Source organism: Mustela lutreola, chromosome 16 (assembly GCF_030435805.1).
Source record: "Mustela lutreola isolate mMusLut2 chromosome 16, mMusLut2.pri, whole genome shotgun sequence".
NCBI lineage: Eukaryota > Metazoa > Chordata > Mammalia > Carnivora > Mustelidae > Mustela > Mustela lutreola.
In genome coordinates, this window is record NC_081305.1 from 10,158,355 (window position 1) to 10,183,862 (window position 25,508).

General features: G+C 39.6%; 1 protein-coding gene across 1 annotated transcript in view; it reads right to left on the reverse strand.

The window, feature by feature from the left end:
• Nucleotides 1-4,392: 4,392 nt before the first annotated feature.
• LOC131818748 (metalloproteinase inhibitor 1-like) overlaps nucleotides 4,393-25,508 on the reverse strand; it is a 38,324-nt gene continuing 17,208 nt past the window's right edge. The window contains exons 3-5 of the mRNA XM_059153401.1: nucleotides 5,405-5,519; nucleotides 5,060-5,181; nucleotides 4,393-4,771 (exon numbers count right to left, since the gene is read on the reverse strand). Coding sequence (XP_059009384.1) covers nucleotides 4,535-4,771; nucleotides 5,060-5,181; nucleotides 5,405-5,519 — 474 coding nt within the window. The 3' untranslated portion in view covers nucleotides 4,393-4,534. The remainder of the gene's footprint in view (nucleotides 4,772-5,059; nucleotides 5,182-5,404; nucleotides 5,520-25,508) is intronic.

Below are 25,508 nucleotides of genomic sequence, written 5' to 3' on the forward strand. Positions count from 1 at the left end.
ATCATATGGTCTAAAGAATTTTTATGAGTAAATACACTATGTAATAATACCTCAATCAAGATACAGAAAAACAGCATTAAATACTCCAAATCTCTCATACCCCTTTGGAGCTAATCATTCTCTTATGCCAGCTTCAAACATTGACCTAATATCTCTCTCTCTCGACCTAATATCTGTAACTATAGATCAATTTTGTATATTTTAGAATTTAATATAAATGGAGTACTACAGAGTAATATCTGTGACAAATGGTTTCTTCCCCTCAGGACAACACATAAAATTCATCCATGTTGTTGCCTATAATAGCAGTTCTTTCCCTTTCTTGGTGGTTACTATTACATTGTATGAATGAACTAAAATTTATTATTCAATTACTGATGGAAAATGTTTATTCCCCAGGATTTTGGCCATTATGAATAAAGCTGTTATATACACTCATTACAAGTCTCTTTGTTTCTAAACAGGCTATGTTTTCATTTTTTATATAAATAATGGGGCACCTGGGTGGCCCAGAGGGTGAAGCCTCTACCTTCGGCTCAGGTCATGATCTCAGGGTGCTGGGACTGAGCCCTGCATCAGGCTCTCTGCTCAGTGGGGAGCCTGTTTCCCCCTCTGTCTCTGCCTACTTGTGATCTCTGTCTGTCAAATAAATAAATTAATAAATAAAATCTTTAAAGAAATTTATATAAATACTAAAACTGTAATCTGTTGATATAATAATTGTCATTAACTTCATAAGAAATTATTGTACATTTTCCAAATTGGTTGCAATCTCTTGTACTCTCAAGAGCAAATTGGAAGACTTCCAGTTACTTCAAATTCCTGTCAACACTTGGTATTGTCAGTTTTTTCAATTTTAGCCATTGTAATGAATATGAAATGGTTTTATAGAGGTTCTACTCATGTTTTCCAAATAATAAGTACTTTTAAGGACTTTTGGCCATTCACGTATCATGTTTTATGCAGTGTCTATTCAGATATTTTGCTCATTTGTAGTTAATTTTCCTTTTGAATAGTAAGAGATTTTTTCCCCCTTTTATTATATTCTGGATATAGATAGTTTTTCAGATATATATGTTTTGCATTTAACTCCCTTTGCTGGGGCTTACTTATTCTCTCTCTCTCTCTCTTTTTTTTTTTTTTTTTGGAATTGCAGCTTTTGAAGAATTAAAGGTTTTAAATTTTAATGAGGCACAATTTATCAGATTGTTTTCTATAGTTTTTGCTTTTGGTGCCCTATGTAAGAAACTATTGTCCATGCAACTGATAAATTTCATTTCATTTAGGTTCTCAGAGCATAAAGCTAGGACACGTATGTTACCTACGTATACACAATTGCGTATAAACATGTTTGTAATTGTGTGTGTGTGTGTGTGGCCTTACAGCCACAAAACATTCCTGTATCCATTTGGATCCCTAAGTCTGCGCCAGGTACACCATCTGTTCTACAGTGTTCTTTTTCCATAATTCTCTTCTTTTTTTTTTTTTTTTAAATATTTTATTTATTTATTTGACAGACAGAGATCACAAGTAGGCAGAGAGGCAGGCAGAGAGAGAAGTGGAAGCAGGCTCCCCGCTGAGCAGAGAGCCCGATGTGGGGCTCGATCCCAGGACACTGGGATCATGACCTGAGCCGAAAGCAGAGGCTTCAACCCACTGAGCCAACCAGGCGCCCCTCCATAATTCTCTTCTGATTCCAAGGTCAATGGCTGGATTCCAGGGAAGGTGAGATCACACACAATTGGTGCATGGATTCTGCAGTCTCCTCTATGCCTACTAAGCACAACTATGTTTGCTTAGATTCTTGATTCTCTACCGGGAGTTCTATGTTCTTCTGAGAGTTTTAAATGGGAATACCTGCTCATTGGGAGGTTGAAATTGGGGGTCTGGATTAGGTTGGGAATGTAGATGTATAAATATCAGGCAGTGCCTTTATTCCTGACACTGCATGCAAGCTCATTCTGATTTCCAAATCTGTGCCACAAGCACCATCTCTTTTTTAAGGCTTTCTCTCCCAGGATGTACCCAGGTGTGCTTGGGAAACTGTGGGGGTCGTCTTAGGATAGAAAATAAGTGCATTTGAGTTTGAATGAGTGGGTTAAGAAAAACTCCATAAACTGGTACTCTAGTTTATAATTTTACTTTACAAGGGTGTACCCCTGTACAATGTTAGTAATTCTGAAACTACTTTACATGTAAACTAGAGTTGGACAAATAAATAAATAATATAAAATGAGAGTCTACTGTCAAGAGAAAAAACATACAAATAATCAAGAGTTGAGGGCTATAATGAGCCCTGTGTTATTCTGCAGTTGTTATTAGAATGAAACTCTTGTTCATTGAAATAGGGTAAAAGTTACAACCATGTGGATATACGTAAATTAGGATGCATATATATATTTCCTGGCTCTGTCTACCGAGAAGGCCTGGAAGTAGCGACACCCCAGTGGCAATGAGTAAACCAGAACCCAGACATGGTTTTCTAAGTTACATTGTCCAACTGAGAAACAATGGGGACATGGCCAACGGAGTATACAAAGGGAAAACAGTGCCTTTTTAGTTGAGAAATGTGACAGACACCACCTTAACCAACTGACCATTGTAAGCACTACCAATGATACAATGTCAATGCTATACACCTGTGAGACAGATCCATTAGAAAAGTATCTCCTCTTTGTAGTATTCTTCTCCAATATTGACAGCCCCAGTCTAATCGGGAAAATACATCAGACAAATCCAAACTGAGGGATAGTTTCCAGAAAGCCAGTACCCTGTAAAATTGCCAGGTCATCAAAAACGAGGTTAAATTAAGAAGTTGTCACAGGAGCACCTGGGTTGCTCAGATGGTTAAGCGCCTGCCTTTGGCTCAAGTCATGATCTCCAGGTCCTGGGATCAAGCCCCATGCTGGGCTCCCAGCTCCCCGGGGAGTCTGCTTCTTTCTCTCCCTCTGCCTCTCTCCCTGCTTATGCTCTCTCTCTCAAATGAATTAATAAAATCCTTAAAAAATAAAAACAGCTGTCGCAGACCAGGAACACCTGGGTGGTGCAGTCAGTTGGGCATCCAAATCTTGGTTTTGTCTCAGGTCCTAGACTGAAGGGTCTAAGACTGAGGGTCCTAAGACTGAGCTCTCCATCACGCTCTTGCTCCACACAGAGTCGGCTTGAGATTCTCTATACCACTTCCTCTGCCCCTTCCTCTGAAACAAATAAATAAATCTTAAAAAAAAAAAAAAAAAAAGATGTCACAGACCAGAGCAATTTCTGCAATATCCTGGATTAGATTCTGGCAGAAAAAAAGGGGAAAAGTTGTAGAAATCTGAATCAGTGTCATTTAGTTAATATTATTGTACTCACATTAAAATTTCTTAGCATTAACAAATGTACCAGTGTTGCATAAGATGTCATCATAAGAGCAAACTAGGTAAAGGGTGTATGTGAATACTTTGTACCATTTTGGTGTTTTTTTTTTTTTTTTGTAAATCCAAAATGGTTCCAAAGTTTAAAACAATTAAGTAAAATAAAATAAAATTACATAATTAAATTAAAAAATAAAACAGAGAAGACACTCTTTCTGGGAGGACTCTGAGTAACTTATAATTAATAAATTATGTTCAAAGGAAAACTTCAACCAATTCCCCCATTCATTGTTCAGACCTATTTTTTTTTAAAGACTTTATTTCTTTGAAAGAGAGAGAGAGCATGAGCTAGGGGACAGGCAGAGGGAGAGGGACAAGTAGACACCCAGTAAGCAGGAAGCCAACTTGGGGTCTGATCCCAGGACCCCGGAATCAAGACCTGAGTAGAACACAGATGCTTAACCAACTGAGCCATCTAGGCTCCCCTGCTCAGACCTAACTTTTACCATAAAGCTGTAAATCCTCTATATTATCAATGTATGTCTGCATCTTCTATTTTTAGAGTGTTTATGGTACTTTGTTTTATTTAGGGGAAGATGTTTTATTTTAAAGTAGTGGAATTTATCAATTTTCCTTCATATTTTGTACCTTTTATGATTTGAAGTCCTAAAAATATTCCCCGTTCTGTTCTTATAAAAGTTTCAAAGTTTTCCATTTTATTTTCAGAACTTTAATATGACAAGGAATGATTTTTATGTTTGCAAGAGAGTCCTGATTCTGAGGGAACAAGGAACATCCTTTCTCCTGTGATTCTTGGCTCTGCAAATCATCTGGGGGAAGGTTAAGGATACATCAGTGGAGTCTGGATCTAGCCCTTTGTTTGGGCCCCAGGCTCTTGCTTTGATAGGATGAGGAAATGTCAGAAACTGGAGAATGAGAAAGATGTGGGTCTGGCATGAAGTTTCTGAAGGAGTAAGAAAGAGAACGTGATTGAAGAACTGAGAAGATAAAGGGTATTTGTCACTAGGGTGGGGTTTATAAACTTGAGCTTTATTTTTGTTAATTTTATTGATGCATACGCTACTTACAGAAAGTAAACAAAACTGAAGTGTACAATTCGAAGGAGGTGTAGAAAAGGAACTCCATTCCGTTAACATCAGCCAGGTGAGGAAACAATACTAAAACCCTACTATGTCATTTTGAGTGAGTAGAGAGTCCTCTGGAGTTGGGGTTTGGTATTGATAGCTCTTCTGGATAGGGGTCCATTCGCAATTGCCAGTCATGGAGGGGACACACATGGAGTACTGGGAATGGTTTCCTTCCCATATTTTGTAGTCACAGTCCTTCTGTGTCCACACACACTCTCTGAAGTCAGGCTGAGGACAGTCACGCTTGCAGATGAGACAGGGCTGAATCTAAGGGTGCAGGGAGAGAGCAGACTGCCCACCTCTTGTCTCTACCCCCCATCCTGGGCAGAGAGGGACAACAAGGCTCTGGGCACAAGGAGAATCTAAAGGAAACAGGGATGGGGGCGAGGACAGGAAGGCAACGGTGGGAAGAGGCTGGGCCAGGGCATGGAAGGAAGACGAAGGAGCAGGAATCATCCAGAAAGGGAGACTGCAAGGGATAAAGATCTGAGAACAGGGAAAGGGACAATGGCAGTGCCTGGGCTGCAGAGAAAGATCACTTAGGTGGCTACTCACTTCACATTCGCATCCTGCTCTGTACGCTGCCTCGAAACCTAGCTTCTGCTCTCTGGTGAGCCGGTACCAGAAATAGACCAGATGGCATCTTGTGAAGAACACTGTCCCTGCCCTCAGAAAGCCTGCAGTGATGGGCGAGCATGGCCTGAGTTAGCACAGCAGGTATGGACGTCCTCTGAAATTAGCCCAGAGGGTCTAAAACCCAAGTCAGCCATGAATGAGGGCCCAGCATTTCCCCATGGAGAAGGGGCCCGTGGTCTTTGGTGGCGCTAGCTGCAGAAGTCGGGAGGTTCCTTCGTGGGGAGGTAGCAAGGCTGAGGGCTGTATGTGGACAGGGACGCTCACCTGCAATAAGTAACAATGACTGCTGGCGGGTTCTCAAACCATAACCACAGTCCACCCAATTGATGGGTGTGTAGATCTCATGGATTCTTGGGGTGCCCCGGGGAGCCTTGAGTACCTGTGATGGGAGAGAAAGAGTAGCCACAGACTTAGGCTTTCATAGAAGCTGCAAGGCTCCAGAGACCACCCAACTCAGCAAGAGAAGATTGGGCAGTCTTGCTTATTTTGATGGAAGGAGGTAAGAAGAAAGGAGGTACAGAGTTTACCTTAATGACATTCACTCTGAAACCTCGTTTTGTCCTGGTGTTCTTTCCTGGTCCTAGTATATCAGCTACTATGACTGGGAGGAGGAAGAAATGGGTCAGAGGCCCACGGGTTCACTGATTTGGGTTTCTCCATCCAAAGTCTCATGGAGACATTGCTCAGATCACCAGAGCTCCCGGAGGGTGAGACCTCCTTGACGGAGACTTCTCTGGTGTCTCCCAGACTCACCAATGTCTGATGTGCAGTAATATGTCTGGGGGTGCTGAATTTTACAATTACAAGAACTGCAAGGTGTTGACAGGGCCAGGAGCAAAAGAAAGGCCAGTAGGAATGAAGGATCCATGGTGGGTCCTAGGGGACATAGGGCATGAATTGCAGCATGAACTTCTTCTAATCCACCCCCACCCCATCCACCTCTAGACAGAAACTCAGATGCTCATGGATGGCTGTCTGCATCCCTTCATGGTGAAGGACCAGAGAAAGTTTGGGTCTAGTTCCCATGATCCTGTGGACCAGATGCATGAAGTGTCTGCCCTGCATCTGAAATGCCTTACCTCTGGCAGTCCGAGCCAAGGGGTACCGCAGCTTCTGCAGCACACCTAGCGCCAGGAAGGATAAATAGTCATCTGTCCGCACTGCCTTTTCACCCTGCGGCATACCCACCAGGGAGGTACAATTTGATTACTGGGTGTACTAGTTAGTTAGAATCAGTTTTCTCTCAACTGCATTTCCTTTCATCCCCAGGCATACCCACCAGGCTGGTACAGATTACTGGGCACACCTGTCACTTGGAATCTCTACCTGGGTGGTTATACAAAGATCCACCAAAATGACCCAGTCCTGCAGCAGTATTTTGGGCTGAGCTGTGTCCCCCTAAAATTCACATATTGAAGTCCTAACCCCAGCCCCCATTAATGTGATTGTATTTGCAGATAGGGTCCTTGAAGAGGAACTAAAGGTCATTTGGGTGGACCCTACTTGGATATGACGGGTACCTTCCTAAAAACAGGAGATTAGGACACAGTCACACACAGAAGGCAAGAAAAGCAGAAGGTGGCCATCTATAAATTAAGGAGATAACTCTTAGAATAAAACAACCCTGATGACACCCTGATCTTGGAATTCTATGCTCCAGAACTGGGAAGAAATAAGTTTCTGTTGTCCAAGTTACTCCATCTGGGATACTCTGTTATGGCAGCCCTAGAAAACCAACAGACTCCTTTGTTTTATTATTCAAAAATATATCTGGGGTCTCTATACAACTTAAATTTGCATTAGGATTTTGAGAAAACAAAATAACCTGCAACACCAAATCTACCAAACAAAATTCATTCAGTCATTCAACTTCTATTCCTTTCCCACAGCTGTATTCTCTGCTTACCCCCCAAACCCCATGCCTCCAATTACTATGCTGTGGCTTATCCTCCTGTTGCTCTTTTAACTGAATACGCATGAGCACTGAACAGACCCCAGCACATCCACTGTGGCACACTACATACAGCTTTTGTCATCTTGCCATTTTTATTTTAGGGCATACCTGATGATGACAGTACAAAATTTCAAGTATATTCTAAAGCTACAGTAACAAAATATGGTCTTAGCATGAGAATACTTATACAGATACTAGAAGAAATATCTAGAAACAAACTCACACTTAAGAGGGTGAGCTGATTTCCAACAAAGAGGCCAGGGTAATACAGTAGAGAAAATGTGCCTTTTCAAGGAATTATGCCAAAACAATTGATGTTATATGGAAAATAATTAACTTTTATTCTTTCCCCAGGCCACATACAAACATTACCTTGAAATGGATCATAGACCTAAGTGTAAAAGTTTCTGCCTACAACTTCTAGAGTAAAACAAAACATTTTTGCAAACTTGGCGTAGACCAAGAATTCCCATACTAGAACAACAGCAACAACAACAACAAAAACCCATGAAGGGTTTAAAAAATAACTTACTTAATTAAAACAAAATATTTGTTATTCAGAAGACACTGCAAGGAAAAAAAAACAAACCAGACTAAGAAAAAATAGTGAATATTTTATGCAATAAAGTTGAAAAATGAAACAACTTGACATATAGCAGCGTGGTTCCATTTGCCTGGAGATGATACTCCCATGAAGGGCCACACAACGCATGAAAAGATGGAGTGTCTGGTGGAGCTCTGATTTCCTATATCCCTGGGTAGGAAAATGCGTGTGTGTGTGTGTGTGTCTGTGTATGTGTGTGTGTGAGAGAGAGAGACCCCAACCGTAGCCAAAATAATGCCCCTACAAAGATGACCACATCCCGATCCTTGCAACCCAGAAATGCCACACTAAATGGCAAAGGAGAATTAATGGTACAAATGGCATTAAGTTTGTTAATCAGCTCACTTAAAAATAAAGAGATTATCCTGGCTTATCAGAGTGGAGCCAGTGTAATCACAAAGATCCTTTAAATGTGGGAAAAAAAGGCTTTTTAGAAGAGTCAGTGTCAGACATTGTGATATGAGGAAGACTTGACTTGCCATTGCTGGCTTGGAAGCTGGAAAGGCACCATGAGATCAAACCTGGGGGCATCCTCTAGCATTGGGAAAAGTAAAAAATGAAAAAGAAAAAAATTCTTCTCTAGAAAAATATTAAAATATATAGAATAGAGGCGCCTGGGTGGCTCAGTGGGTTAAAGCCTCTGCCTTCAGCTCGGGTCATGATCTTAGGGTCCTGGGATCGAGCCCCACATCGGGTTCTCTGCTCGGTGAGGAGACTGCTTCCTCCTCTCTCTCTCTCTTTGCCTGCCTCTCTGCTTACTTGTGATCTCTCTCTGTCAAATAAATAAAATCTTTTTTAAAAATCTAGAATATATTCAATTATGTATTAACATTTCTGTAATGTGGTACCAATGAAGGAATGGACAGATAGGCAAACTGAATAGAAAAAAAATATATAGTCTCAGATGCATGTGCAAATTTAGCATGCGATAAAGGTGGTATTTCAGTTAAGTATGGAAAAAGATATCTTTGTAACGGAGGTATTGGGTTAATTGGATATCCATCAGGACAAAAATAAAATTGTGTTCATGCATCATAGTGATACTAAGAGAAAGCCCAAATGGTCTAGAGGTCTAAATATAAAAAGCAAAATGATGGAAAGAATTGTGAAATCTAATGCCTGTTAGTAGTGGAAGCCTTTGCTAACTGTGACTCGAATTCCAGATGCAGTTAATCAAAATGTTGTTAAACCAATTATGTGTTTTTTAACTTAAGAGGAGTAAAATGTTACATGAGAAAAATAATTGCAATTATACATGAAGAGTTAATATGCTTAATACACAGTTTCTAAAAGTAGAGAAACAGTCAATAACCCCATAGGAAAAATAGGACAATATAGACAAAACACAGAAAAAAATTGCAAATGGCCCTTACTGCAGTCCTGTTTCTAGAAATCACTTATAAAGATATATTTTTATGTCTGTATTATACAAAGCAACCTACACATTTAATACAATCCCTATTAAGATACCAACAGCATTTTTCACTAAAGTAAAACAAACCATCCTAACAATTTTAGGGAGCCATAAATGACCCCAAAGAGCCAAAGCAATCTTGAAAAAGAAAAGCAAAGTTGGGGGCATCACAATTCTGGATATCAGGTCATGTTACAAAGCTTTAGTAATCAAAACAGTATGGTACTGGTACAAAAAGAGACACATAGATCAACGGAACAGAATAAAAAATCCAGAAATAAACCCAGTTAAAGTCATTTAATCTTCTACAAAGCAAGAAAAAAATATCCAGTGGGGAAAAGTCTCTTCACAAATGCTGTTGGGAAAATTGGACAGCAGCATGCAAAAGAATGAAACTAGGCTACATTTTTACACCAAACACAAAAATAAATTCAAAATGGATTAACAGCCTGAGCGTGAGACCATAAAAATCCTAGAAGCAAGCACAGGCCGAAATTTTTTCAAATGTTTTCTTTTTTTTAAAGCCACATTGGCTATTTCCACTGAACAGAGAGCCCACTACATATACAGTTTAGATACTTCTTGATGGTATCTACAAAAATGCCTGTGAGGCTTTTGACTGGAACTGATTTGGATCTAGAGATGTTTTTAAAGAAAACTGATACCAATATTGAGCCTTTCAAACCATAAGCATTTTATCTCTACTTATTATACCATTTTAAATTTCTCTCTACAATGTTTTGTAGTCTTGAGTGTGGCGCATATTTTGATAAATTTCTTATTTTTCTATTATTGTAGTGGGTATTGGTTTTTAATTTCAATCTGTATTGTTCCTGTCATATACAAACCAGTACAAGTGAATTTTGTACATTGTTCTGTCCCTGCAACCTAGCTAAATTCACTTATTGGTTAAAGAAGCTTTTCTTTAGATTTCTTTAAGAAATATTCATACAAAGTTATGTCATCCATGAGTAAAGACTGTTTTCCTTATTCCTGTTTTTTAAAATTTATTTTATTTTTTATTTATTTCTTTTCAGCATAACAGAATTCATTGTTTATGTTCCTTTCTAATCACTGTGACCTCTATTACTTTGAATTGTCTTATACAATGACTAAAACTTTTGTTACACTGAAGAATAGTAGGGATAAGAATAGAAATCTCCATCCTGTTTTTGATCTTGTGAAATCATTCAGTCTTTCACCATTAAGTATGATGTTAGTTGAAAAGTGTTATTAGGCACGCCTGGGCGGCTCAGTTGGTTGGATGACTGCCTTCGGTTCAGGTCATGATCCCAGAATCCCGGGATTGAGTTCCGCATCAGGCGCCCAGCTCCATGGGGAGTCTGCTTCTCCCTCTGACTTTCTCCTCACTCATACTCTTTCTCACTGTCTCTTTCTCAAATAAATAAATTTAAAAAAAAAGATTTTATAAAAAGAAAAGTGTTATTATACCTTCTTTAATAGGTTAACAAATGTTCTCTTCTATTGGTATGCTGCTGAGAGGTATTAGCAAGAAGAACTGTTGAATTTTCCTGGATTTTTTTTCTGCATCTACTTATATAATTAGATTCTCTTTAACCATTTATTTGGTTAATGAAGTAAACCACATCACCTGGTTTTCATAAAGTTGAATAAACTTTAAGGCACATTGCTGAATTTGGTTTGCTAATATTTTCTGGTGAAATTTGTGTATATGTTCCTGAGAAATACTGATGTTAAAGAGCGTGTGTATGTGTGTGTGTGTGTGTGTGTGTGTGTGTGTGTTGTCTTTGATTTTAGTGGTATAATTTTTCACTGACAAAACGATTTATGAAAAGACTTATTTCTCTCCTCTTTCTTAAAGATTTTATAAATGAATGTGTTATTTTTGCCTTAAAAGTTTGTTAGGTTAACCAGGGAATCAAAGTTTATTTGGACTGGAAGAAAAATTCAGTGAACAATGTCAATTCCTTTATTCCTAATTTTGGTATTAAAACTTCTATTTTTTCTTTTTTAAAAGATTTTATATATTTATTTGAGAGAGAGAGAGCATGAACATGAGCTGGGGGAGGGGCAGAGGGACAAGCAGATTCTTCCAGATTTAGCAGGAAGCCCTATGTGGGGCTCAATACCAGGACCCTGAGATCATGACCTGAGCTGAAGGCAAACACTTAAACCAAGCCACCCAGGCACACTTATCTGTTCTTGTGTATATTTTGGAAATTTTTATCTTTCAGGAAATTTGTCTAATTCATCCAAACTTTCAAATTTACGAGCATAAATTTCTTTATAAAATTCCATAATTTCATTTTTATATATGTAAGATGTAGTGATGTCCTTTTTTCATTCCAGATAACAGTAATTTGCACATTTTCTCCTTTTACCTTGATAATGTATCCACTGAGTTGTTAATCTACTGACTTTTCAAAAGACAACTTTCTGGTTTAATCAATATTCTCAATTTTTCTACTGATTCCCATTCATTTTCTGAAAGAGGGGAAGAAAAGACCCTATTTCTGATCTTTCCAACTTATCCTAGAAATAGTGCTCCTTCTTGCTGGGTCAGTCTGTGTATTAGATCTGGCAGATTTGGACATAGAGAAGGTCTTTCAGAGAAAAAAAAAAGAGAGCAGTAGCATTAACAGACATTTGCTGTGCACTCACAATGTTAGCTACCCAGTGATATGAACATTAATAAAGGAAGGCTGACTTTGTTTCTTCAACTTTATAGCATCTTTCAGTTCTCATTATGGCAATGTGAAATTGCCCAGTGGTTTTGTTCTTTTCTTTTTAAGATTTATTTATTTGAGAGAGAAAGAGAGGGAGAGAGAATTCACTCAAGCAAGGGGGAGTGGCAGAGGGAGAGGTAGAGAAGCACACTCCTTGCTGAGTGTGGACCCCTGAGATCAGGACCTGAGTCAAACTGGGAATCAGATGCTTAACCGACTGAGATACTCAGGCACCTGGAGATTGCCCCATATTTTAAGTATTACTCTAGACTCACCTAATAATAGGTCTTTGATCACCTCATAGGCATAGCAAGTATTATCTAACCAAAGTCTATCATTGCTTGTTCCCATTTACCAGTATCTTGGATCAAAAACGAACAGGAACATAGGCTGGGCAGGAGAACTTGTCACTGTAGCATCTAATGTTTCACCCTCCAGTCTGGTTATCTAGAACTAGTTTTAGTTTTGCCATGAAATTGCTTTATGATAAGGAGCTCTTTGATTCAGCTCTTTTCTAAAAAATTAAGAATGATGTGCTACAAGTTTTTTGCTCCTACAGTGGAAATATCTGTTTCATAGCTATTAGATATATAACAATATATATACAGCAAAATTAAACCCCTTTTAACAGTCAGTAAAGCTGGTTTTGGACAGCGAAGCTCAACCTTGAGTTGGGAAACTCAGAACTTGACTATTTTGCAATATTTCACCTAGACAAGAACAAGTAGTCTCAAGGAAAGGCAAAAGTACTAATTAATACATTAAAAGGTGGAGAGTTTAAGATGTTTAAAATGAATGACAAAGTTTGGTAGAATGACTGAAGGAAAACTATGAGGGAGGGATGAAAGATGCTTTGAATTAATTTTTAATTTTATATTTGCTTCATTGACTATAATAGTGTCCATACGTCATTCCTTGATTCAGGTGTTACTTATGGAGTGCCTAATACATGCCAGTCACTTAGGAAACAGAGGACAAAGACATCCTTTGACTTTAAGAACTCCAATTTACTAGAAGGTAACTTGGTTGCCTTCTAGTAGGTTGGTGGTAGGTGGCAGGTGGTAGATGTCCCAGTGCATTTGTCACATAGAAAAGATACCTTGTATGGTCTTGGGGGTAGGACAGAGCATGGGAGGAATTTATTCTAAGCCTGAAATTCAGGGAAACATGCAAAAAATAGTAAGAGAACAGGGGTTTTAATAGTTAATCACTACATTTGCTGAAATGGAAGATAAAATTGATCTTACTGGTGACAAAGAACTTGTCTTCCAATTGTTATTTTATGTATCTATAAGACAAAAACAGCAAGTAAAAAAAAATTCAAGGTCTTGTTTCTTTATAAAAGATTTTTTTTAAACAATGAAGAACATAAAAAGGAAATCAAAGACATGGAAGGTGAAAGGTTTTGTAGGTCAAGATAACAGGGATACATGACCATGACAACCAACAACAAGTTTAAATAATTATTAATCATAATTAACATCCAAAACTTAGAAATAAAGGAAAAGATGACAACATATCCTTTTTAAAGTAACACTAGGTCATCATTAAAAGAGCTCATCCAAGGATTGTTTAATTATCTCAGAGAATGCATTCTGTGTTGACTTTGTTCTTTATTATTTGATGGGAGCATTGATACTATGATTTTATATGTTCAGCTATAGATTTCTGTCTAATCAGAAATCTAAACTCCAAAGGTTTTAGGTTATGGTCACAAAAAGCAGTAACCAGTTTTTCATCTATTAGCAAATTCATTTCAGCATTCCTTGAATGATTCTTTAAATTTCTGTTCCTTGAATTCTGCTTTAATCCAGGCATATCATTTGATTGATTCCTTCATTTAGTAACAAAATGAATTAAACTATTCGCACATCCTTAACATATGTTTATATAAGTTCTGCATTCAACTTTTTAAAAATTATCCCTCAACAAAAGTCATTACTACAAAAGTCCAGCAGGAATATACTGATACTGTTAGACATTATTTAATAACAGACAACTCAGAGTCCCTGTTAGAGCAAACTGAAAGCCTGATTTGCTACTGGCTTACAAACTGAATAAAAAAATCTAAAGTTCCCAGTGGGTTCCACCCCAAAGGTAAGGACCTAGAGGTAAAATGATCCACCATCACATCAATGTCAAATCTTGTTGTTAAGTGAAAAATCCATTATTTTGTTCTAGCACTATTTTTATATTTTTACACAGATAAATTTGAAGGGATCATTAATATATCTCAGAGCAGAAAGGTAAAAAATGATACAGGACTTTCATTTCCCACTTTATACAACTGTATCATTTAAATATTTGAAAATGAGCATCTATCAGCTTTAATAAAATAATTAAAACAATAAAAATATCACACATTGGAAAATGACAATTTCATATTATTTATATTAACTATTCCTACTGTAATCCTTTGTAATCATCATGGATAAATTGGAATGGAATATTCTGATTAAATGTTTTCTTCCTGGGGAACCTGGGTGGCTCAGTGGGTTAAAGCCTCTACCTTCGGTTCAGGTCATGAACCCAGGGTTCTGGGATCAAGCCTCGCATCGGTCTCTCTGCTCAGCAGGGAGCCTGCTTCCTCCTCTCTCTGCCTGCCCCTCTGCCTACTTGTGTCCTCTCTGTGTGTCAAATAAATAAAAAATATCTTTAAAAATTTTATAAAAATGTTTTCTTCCATTGGTTGAATACTTAAAGCCCTATAATAATACCACTACTGGAAGTACCCCAACCTCCCCCCATACTCTCCCCCCAAGAAGCGCAATTCATTGAACCAACATTGTATATCACATACAAGAGATAGGTGATACATATTATCTCATTTAAACCTCAGCACTCCTTTAGAATGGATGTAACTATCCTATTTTAGAGAGAAGCTAAACAGAAGCTTAGAAAGGTTAAACCATTTAATCAAGATGAATTGGAATTTGCATCTCCAGACTTCATGGCACCCAGTTCCAAGCCTCATCTACCATTCCACACCAGCTCTGCTCTACTCTAGTGCTCATATTAAAATGTGAAAACATGAGTAATTCTCAGAACTGCCAGACTAGAATGCAAGACCACATCCATCTTATTATTCCTTTGGATAAACCCAATCTCGTCACCCAAAATTCAGAGGATGTAAATTGCACGAGGGTGATGGGTGGGTGCCTCTACTTTCATAGGTCCCTGGATCCCAGATCTGTTTCCCTGTGGAAGTAATGAAGCCAGTCAGCATCATCACTCGTCAAAGAATTAGAAAACAAGAAAGAGCACAAAATCATTTCCAAGTCACCTGCTGCCAGTTAAATAAGATTTGAATGGATTTTCTAATGTTTCAAAGTACTTCCTTGCAGACGGCTAAGAAATTCATAAAACCAGCCATGAGAGTTATATTGCCTATAAGAGTAAACAGTTATGATAGAGGAGTAAATGCCTACACCCAGAGAGCCTTTTAAGAGGAGACTGATAAGAGTTTATATATCTCAGACAGAGGGAAAGGACCCCTTTGATCATTTTCATGCAAATCCCCAACAGCTGACAGAAAGCTGCTTTAGGTTGTGCCATATTTTTCTTTTTAAAATGCATATGGAACAACTAGCTTGGAAGTAACACTTTCCTTTTGAAGATTTTTTTTTTCTTAAATTGGAAACAATTATGGGAGTTAGACTCTTCCTTTTTTTAAACAGAAATTTTCTTTGTAATTTTCTCTGAGATTCCTTTAAAGGTATAGGCAACAAAACAATGCAATTAGCTTCTGGATTTGTTTATCAGAACGGTTCAGGGTTCCCTCTCCTTTTTCTACATCTTGTATGTAATCAGAAAAAGAGGCACACAACATCAGCACAGCTGCCTTCATTTCCTATTCCTTGGATTTCCATAGACACACCAAATGGTCTCCCGACTCAGCTGAAGGAGGTAGAAAGCTGCAGTTAGGGACCCTTTTGTTTGTTTGTTTGTTTAATTTTCTCTGACCTCTTTCTCTGAACAAAATCTCTTCCTGGTACTCTCTATTTCTCTCGTCATTGTGATGGGTCTTGGGTTTTCAGGTGAGGTGGGGTTCCTTATTAATTGCGTCACTCTGATGCTCCAATGATTTGAAAACAGTGATATAATGTACACAATGCAGTAGTACTGTCAAATTAGGCAGGGATGTCCAAACACCTGCCTCAAGCTCCTCTCCCAGCCTAGAAGGCCCTACTCCCTTTCTTCCACCTACAACTTCAAGGTACAGCGTTAGTGCTAGCTCTCGCACTGACAACCTCTCATTCTCACTGGCAGACATCACAGAACTTCCTGGAACTTTTGATAAACATGATCATCAGGCCCACAGAAGACACTGGGACTGAACTGTAGTTATTTTTGGATAACTAGCTTTCATTTATTTCTTCATTAATTGAGCAATCTTTGGGGCCTTCTGAGGGACAGATGGAAGAGGAAGGGCACATAGTCAATGCCCTCAAGGACCTGCCAGGTTCCTGGTGATGGAAGACACCAACGTTGAGACAGCAGTCAACAACCTCTGAGGCTCAGTTGGGTAATTCTCAAATCCAAATTGTTCCAAACTGAATTTTGTCTCCTTTCTCCCATTTCTTCTTCTAGTTAATGGCAATAGCAGTCAGTCACAAAGTGACTCAGGTCTGTCTCCATGGGGGTCACACTTTCCTCTAGCTTTTCCCTCATACCAGGCCCAAACTTTAACAACCAAGCCAGCACCCCCAGAACCCCATGAGAACTTCTGGGCCTTCACTCACACTGTCCCTTCTGCCTGAATATTTATTCTCCTTCAGTCTGGTAAAATTGGAAGGAAAGAGTCCATGAGGACTAGTACAAAATATATGGAGAGTCTGCAAGGGATCATACAAGTTATGAATTATTATTATTGCTATTGTCCTTGCTATTGCTTCAAAAGCCAGAAAACCCAATTTAAACTGCCTTAAATAATAAATGTGCTTTGCTGACTGAAGGCAAAGGAAAGACTAGCTTCAGGTGAGACTTGGTCTAGGACTCCAGTGACCTGACTAGGATTCGAGTTCTTTCTCTTTACTGGGGCTTACAAATTTTCAGCAGTTTCTTCCCTTTCATTCCAAGATGGTTTTAGCAGTTTCTTTGGCTATATAAGTCCTGTTTAGATCCAAAAGTGTCGAAGAGAGTCTCTTTCTCAGAAGTCTCTCTGGAAATCTCATTGACTTGGGTTGGATCATGTGTCCACCCCTGAGCCAACAACTGTGGCCAGGAGAAGAGTCATTTAGAGTGGCCTAAGTCAATAAAGATTCACTCTGGCCTTGGAAGTGAAGTCAAGACTACTCAAGGCATAGCAAGTACTTTTCCAAAGAAAGTTCAGGGTGCTGCAGCTGGTGGGTGGTGGGAATGCAGAGGAAGTAATAAACAAATGTTCCTTCTAGGGCCCAAAGAATGTTTTGATGGCAGAATGTAGGTTTGGCCTTAACAATGGCAGCAATGGGGGGCACGTGGGTGGCTCAGTAGGTTGGGCCTCTGCCTTCAGCTCAGGTCATGACCTCAGGGTTCTGGGATAGAGCCCCACATCGGGCTCTCTGCTCAGCAGGGAGTCTGCTTCCCCCTTTCTCTCTGCCTGCCTCTCTGCCTACTTGTGATCTCTCTGTCGAATAAATGAATAAAATCTTAAAAAAAAAAAGAAATTTTCTAAAAATCTTTAAAAAAAAAAACAATGGCAGCAATGGGACGTCAGTGGGACCTTCAGATAGTTGATTATTTTCAGATTTCCTCTCCTTTAATCATCGAATAAGGTAACGATGAAGTTTTTAGAAGCAGGTAGAATGCTAAAAAATATATGGTAGTTCTTCCGGAAGGGATTAAGCCAGTGCTGTGTCTTGGCAAATGGAGAAGTCTAAGTAAATCCAACACATGAATAAATGACTGTGTATTATAGGTGTGATTAGCTGTTCTAGCATCCATCAATATGCTAGTATTAAAAACAAGACACCTGTTCATTGCTCTTTACATTTTACTTATGGCCTTTAGAGGAAATTAATCAGTAAACAGCCTTTAGACAGCAATTAAAAAGAGTTTCACCAAGAGGAAGATGATGTCAGAAGCATTATCCTTACCCACTTTATCACTGAGTTGTCCTAAGGAATGGTAAATTAGTTAATTGTCTAAATGTTATACTTTCTCCTTGATTTAGTTTTATTAATGAAGAACAGATACATTTTAAACAAATATTTGCAATTCGAGAGACATTAGAACACCAAATTATTAGAGCTAGTGGGGACTGGACAGTGTGACCCATCTGACACATGAGAGGTGGGGTTGGGGGAAAGAAGTGGCAGGCCTGAGGACACCTAAAGAAGAGGTGGCTAAGAGAATGGTCTTCGAATAGCCAGTCTGGGGCTCCAACCTCCCCGCACATCCAGGCCTTTGTGTTTCTTTCCACCTCACATAGGTTCTGAGCCTCTAGAAGGTGTAAGTTGAAGAAGATGCTTGGGAGTTGCTGCTGCTTTAAATGGCTTTATTAAAATATAACTGATACCAAAGTCCACACATATTTAACGGTAAGATTTGATGAGTTTGGATAGATATGTAAACATGTGAAATCATGATTCCACCTACAAGAGCTATGTAAAATAGTCAAACTCAGAGAAGCCAGTGAGATTCTTATGCAGGTACCCAGGATGGGACCACGCCGATTTTGCTGACAAAAAGGCAGTTGGCCTCAAAAGCTGACCACTAGATGGCAGAAAAAATCCATGTACCTAATATGGAGGCACCTGTTCTTAAGATTTTGGAGCTCTGAGTACCTCTGAGGAGACTAGCTCATCTGCTTGGTGAGTACAGGAGAGTTAGGGATCGGCTCACTACCATGTCAATTCTGTAAATCTGTACCTCTCTCAAAAGTCTATTGGTTAATACCATCCTTCTTTTCATTAAAATATATTAGAGGGAAATGATATACTTTTTAAAAAAAGATTTTATTTATTTGACAGACAGAGATCACAAGTAGGCAGAGAGGCAGGCAGAGAAAGAGGAGGAAGCAGGCTCCCCGCTGAGCAGAGAGCCCGATGCGGGGCTCGATTCCAGGACCCTGGGATCATGACCTGAGCTGAAGGCAGAGACTTAACCCACTGAGCCATCCAGGCGCCCCAGAAATGATATACTTTGAAAAATATTTTAGAAAAGGCTTGAATGACCATTAGATAGTATTTCCTATTGCTTACTAGAATTTTCTGCATTATAGGAGAGATTATTTGACAATACAGAGTGATGCATTTCTAATGGCTAGAGTGGCATCTGAAATATTTTTAGGTAAGCGGGAGCTCATCGGCCTCTGGAAACAGGTCAATGGAGGCAGCCAGAAACTTCTAGCAATTATAATAGAAGTCTGTATTGTTTGGCACCTACCATGTGCCAGGCACTGTGCTAAGCACTCTATATTGGTAAATTTAATATTCACAACAAACATGAAACAATGCTTATTAAATCTGTTTTACAGAAAAGCATATAGAGGTCCAGAGAGTTTAATTTGCTCAAGGTCATATAATTAGAAAAATGTGACTTAAAAATGTACTTAGACTGCACAGAATTAACAATATGGTGCTTGATGTTAGCATCATTTAGGGCTTTATGAATCCAGATGAAAATTAATTGCCCCTTTGGCCCTGTGACTCATGTATTAAAAACATCTCATCATTGGAACACTGGAAAATGTGGTTTTGGAAAACAGTTTTAGCTGATACTCTGAGTTAGGATGAACATAAATTCCTAAGGGAGCATGTGAAATATCTAGGCTCCTCTTAGCAGTGGATTAGAGATGAGGGCTGTTCTGCTGGCTTCAGGTTGCGTGGTCCTCTGTGCAAGGGAGTAGTTAAAAAACACAACATGGCTTCTCTGAGAGCCCAGCTCAGGTCTCTCTTCCATTTTCTCCACAGGTAAAACACATCCAGCCTGATATATTTCTTGGGTGTATATCTTAATGTTCAGGAATTTTGTTTAACAAGCCAGTACCCTTGGGATAGGGTGAGCTTTGTCGGTGATGTGGTGTCCTGTGTTTAGAGAATGGCCACTCTACTCATTCAGCCATGTCCTAAAATTCATTACAGTTCTTAGGATTCTCAGTACAAAGTAAGAGAACCCAAATATAGCCAGCTAATCAATGGAATATTGTGCAGCCATCAGAAAGGATGAATACCCAACTTTTGTATCAACATGGACGACTAGAGGAGATTATGCTGAGTGAAATAAGTCAAGCAGAGAAAGTCAATTGTCATATGGTTTCTCTTACTTCTGGAGCATAAGGAATAACATGGAGGACATTAGAAGAAGTAAAGGAAAAGAGAATTGGGGTAAATTGGAGGGGGAAATGAAAGATGAGAAACTGTGGATTCTGAGAAACAAACTGAGGGTTATGGAGGGGAGGGAGGTAGGGTTGGATGAGCCTGGGGGTGGGTATTACGGAGGGCATGGATTGCACAGAGCACTGGGTGTGGTGCATAAACGATGAATCTTGGAACATGAAAAAAAATAAAATTAAGACATTAAAAAAATGTGGCTATCAAGTCAATTTAAACACACCTCATGGCATGGAATGGAATGGAAAGCAGCTGGACGTCAAGAGGTTTGGAATTAGAAACTGGAGAGATCCCGAGATCTCTCTCTCTGTCCACCTCCAGGGCCCACTTTTATTTCTCTGTACATCTTGATCATTCTTATTCTTAGCCCCAAACTCTTCTTGCTTCTCAGTAAAAATCCTGGCCATCCCCTACAGCTCTGAGATCCCCATGTTATGTGTTCTGCTAAACAAGAAAATCTGACTTCCAAATTTCTCACGAAAATATACGATGGGCTCATACTGAGGCCATATTGGGCAAAGACTTTAATTTTTCTGTCTCAGGCCACAATACGCTTTAGAAGTTTTTTGTTTTGCTTTTCCATCATGATGGGGCTGGTCTTGCTCACTTGCAGATAAGGCTCTATCAGCTCTGCTAATATAACCTGTTCATTTCAAAGGACTTTGTAAGTTGGCTGTAATTCACATTCTCAGAATTGGGAAAATCTGTGTCTTTTGAGATAGAAGAGTTCTTTTCTTTTTCCTTTTAACTTTTGTTTTATTTTTTTTCCCCTAAAATATCAGAATGCTATTTTTCCAGGTGCCATGTGGCTCTCTGACAAAACACAGACTGCTTTAGCTGTTTTTAATGAACGTTATCGCCAGCTGCTCAGCTGTGGCAACTTTTGTTTTAAATTCTTTTTTTTTTTAATTGTGGGAGGTGGCAGAGAGCTTGCAGTCTGCGTCACTGATGTTCTTCTGGGTACCAGGAACTCTGTGCTGCAAGAGGCGCCAGCAGCCATCCTCTCTCTAAGTGTGCACACAAGTAAAGCCTCAGGTAAAATTGCCAAGTGCCCACCACATATGTTTGGACCCCTCCTTGGGTTGCCCCTTCTCCCCTGAATGCCTGCCCTTGTGTGATGAGATGACGGTCTGCAGAACTTGTCTGGTTGCCTATGAAGTGATAAATGGGACCCAAAACTGAGGGAAAAAAGGCATCATAGATCAAACAACTAGAGGTAGGTCCCAGATCCTCACAGAAGTCTCCAAGCTGTCTCTGCTGCCTTAGTCTCATCCCTCATCCTTTCCTGCCAAGCTTATTCAAACAGAAGATTTGGAAGAGGGGCAGGATGTGCTGTGGTTCTTCCCACTGTGCTCTCACCTTTCAGAAAGTCTCCAAGACGGTCCTTTCTGAAGGATGCAGGCTTCAGAAGACAGAGAAGCAATCTCTTTCCCCGGCAACGTATATCTGTTCATACAGGAGACTAGCTTGAAGAGCAGGAAAGAGAACTGACACAGGCAGCAGGAAGGACAGAAGACAGTGCAGTGGAACCCAGTAATCTTGAGTGGTCAAGGAGATGACAGTGTCCCATGGATCAAGAAGAGTCCACTAAGAATGAACTGGTCTAGAACCTTCTGGGCTTGACCTTAAGCCCAATAGTTATCAGGAATTCTTTCTTACACCAAAAAACAAAAGTCAGTTTCAGGTGGATTGTAGATCTAAACATGAGAACTAAAACAATGATGATTTCTTTACACAATTTAGGAGAAGGTCCCCATGACCCCGTGGCTGTCAACAGTCTCATCAACCGGACCCACTCAAGTTGTGTCAGTGCTACAGAGTGCCAGGTGTTTTACCAAATTTACATTCTACTCCTCATACAATTCTGGGAGGTAAGAGTAACTCTCCACTTTCCACATCTGAATGGCTGCCAGTTTTGAAAACTTGATGGGCATGTGACGGGAAGTCTGTTTGGAGTGCTCAACTCAGTGTGCCTCTCAGCCCACAAGCTGGCTCCAGTGATATTGCTAGTTAAAATTGGGGTTCTTTTCAAAATATCCCAAATTAAGAGAAAACAAATTGAATATTCATTAAGTGCCTAGTGTGTCAGAGACTAAACCAGATTTATACCCTTATTCTGCTCAATCCTTACAATAGTCCTGTGAGGCAAATATTAATTATGCCCATTTTTATAGCTATAGAACTGACTGAGAGAGAAGTAAAACATCCTCCCCCAGGTCACAAAGCTAGAAATCTGAGGAGCCAGGACTGGATCCAGATAGTCGCCTTCACTTACTACCCATGAAGTGAAACGATTAAGGGTTATCTGGCTTAGAAAATTTTCAGAACATATGCTTTACCCACTGTTGGCCTCCACTATGGGATGATCTTAGTTTTCTTTCCATGGAAACACATTCTTCCTTTTCAGAAGCCAGTCAAATGATTATTTTCCAATTATACTCAGAGATGTTTGGGGCTAGATTCACTTGGCTTTTGGACATTTTTGCTTAAGGATTTTAAACAGAATGTCCAGCTACAGGGCTAGGGCTGGTCTATGCTTGGTATTTCGGAGCAGTGATCCATGCTTCCTTTAAAAACTTTAAATTTCACTTTCATCAGATTCACAGAATTGGAAAAATATATGGAAAATGCTATGGGGCATAATATAATATTTGTTTTGTTTTTCAGGAATTTTTTTATTGTCCAAAGTTTTTTTAAACAAAAGGTTCAGAAGAAGAGAGAATATCACTGATGAAGACCATTCATCAAACTTGTTGACTCAAACCTTAATACTTTTTTTACCTTCCCCTAATTCTCCTAGATTATACACAGATTTTTCTGTGAAATCTGTTTTTCACTCAGCCTTCCCCCACCTCCACCTCTCCACCCCTATCCTCCACAGTAAGCATTGAAGACTTAAGATGTAAATGGTAGACCTGGTATTGTTGGCTTGAAGATGGAGGGAGCCATGTGAAAGTTGTGAGAAGGAAATGAATTCTGTCCCTTTCCCCTCCTGTAACCAGGAACTTCAGCACTGAGAGTGGACCTCATGGCCAGTGTGTGGGACATCTCTGTGGGACAGGCTCGGGTGCAGTATCACAAAATAACCCAGAGATGCTGGAGCATCAGGTGAAAACAGAAATGCCCATCCTCGGAGTGGAGAGACCCACCCATGACTCCACTAGGAAATAATCATACATAATCGTAGGATAAACCCATCCATGACATTGTTAGGAAATAACCATATAACCTTATCTTGAATCTCACATTACTTAGCTGTTTGGCTAAAGTCACAAGTTAGTGTTGCTTCCCTGAGAAGTGGTTCATCCTAGATGGAGAGTCAAAGAATAATAAGGTAATGCTGGTGCTGAAATATTTATTTAGAAGGATAGGATCTAGTTGTGAGAAGTTTGGAAACATGGGGGTGGGTGGTAATCTGCAGAATTGGTAAGGTTCAGGGGAAACACGGCAGCACAAATCTAGAGGTAAAGTATGCTCAGATCCTTCTTGGGAGGTAAACAACCAACAAGTCATAGAATATGCCCAGATGCGATTATAATGGTCATCTCTGGACCCAGAAACCTCAGGCAGCAGGACCTGGCAGAATATGTCGAGTCTATAGCGCCTGCGCCAGAGGAGGGTTTCTACTGCCAGACAACTTTTATGAGTGGGAACTGGAGTAAGTTTTGAAAAGTAATACCTAACATACCACTTGTTGGTTTACTGTACTTCTACTTGAGGAGGGGTTTGTCTCTTTAACTCTTGTTTCATGTTATTGAAGGGTTAACATAAGGTTATGTTGCTTAAATGTAAGAGCTTTATTTTTTTTACTAAAATGAATTTTATTAAATGGTAAAAATAATACCAAAGAAACAGAAAGACCTAATGGAATTAACTGTTGAAATCAGATATTCCTGGGCTTTGAAACCCTGATACGCCACTTGTTAGCTGGGTAACTGTAGTCAGAGCACCGAATTATTTTGGTTTTCAGCCTTCTTCTTTTTGAAACTGGGATAATGATATCTAACTTTCAGGGCTGTTGTGAAAAACAAATGAAAAAATAAATGCAAAACCCTAGCTTAGTTCTTGAAACAGCATGCAATCAGTAAACAATTCCGTGTGAATGAATATGGTTTCAGTCTTCTGGTTACAAATCAAGGGAGTTATATTTACTCGAGTTCTTCTTCCCTGGCTGGCACCAACCTTTCTAACCAAAACAGAACATATGGGTGCCGAGCTCAGGAAGAAACAATTTCTTGTTAACTTATTTGGTAAATGCAAGGTAATGCTGTTTTATTACCAGTAAATCCACTGCTCAGGGCTGCAAAACTTATATGAAGTTTCTTCTCTTCCCATCAGAAAATACTACAAAAATTTATATTGAGTAACAATTAGAGTTAAAAAGAGTCCATGACCATATCTTTAAAACCACCAAATAAAAGAAAACTGGGGACCCTTTGGGAGGAAAGAAAGCCCTCCCCGCTTAGCTTAGTGAACCAGATGAAACCACCAATATTCTGCCTGAATAACAAAAGTAGCTGAAGTTGCATATTCAGGTCATGAGAAAAAAGGTGCTTCCTGGCAGTTAAAATTTAGCAAGTACTTTAAAGATAATCTAGAGATGTGTAGCTTTAGGCACGACATCAAACCGGTTTCACAAGGGACAGCTCCAGTGAAAACTCACTGTATTAGTGTTTACAAAGTGAAAGGTTACAGAGGCTGGGCCATCCCATTCCTTTAAACTCCCACTTCCCAGCGCTTAGCCCCACCCCCGGCAAGGGGGCGAGGTCTGCAAGAACTGGTGGCACTGAGCTCCATGATCAGTGGAGCAACCCAGAGAACAGGAGGCATTTCAACCAGTTCATCTCTTTATTCCAACCTATCCCTGGGGACAGTAGTATTCGTATCCACGGATAAAGGTTCTTAAATACTTTTTACATCATTTCCCTGTTTTGCTGAATCAGGATAACAACACAGAGGAGGGCTGTGGCTGCAAAGAATGGAAAATGACTCTGCACAGCTCAAAAGCAAAGGGAAGTTATTTCAAGACTATTGGGTAGCTCATCAGATTGAAGGAAGAACTGAAAATCAATCAGACACAGTATCAAAGTAGCTCTAAGAACCCAGGAGCAGGAGTGATCAGTGATCTATGGATGGCTGAGCCACACTCCCCTGGTGTGTCATTCCTCGTAAGACTCAAGTCCTGGGAAAGGGAGCTGAATTATCCTGAATGTCCAGTGGGGAGGGGGAGAGTGTAGGGCACCGCGACTGACACGACCAAAGACGTTCAGCAGTTTTGCAAAAATAAAACCAGAGCAATGTTACTTAAAGAACACGGGAAGTATTCTGGGCAGGCAAAGCTCGTCTCCGCAAGTCACATCATTCTGGCAGGTA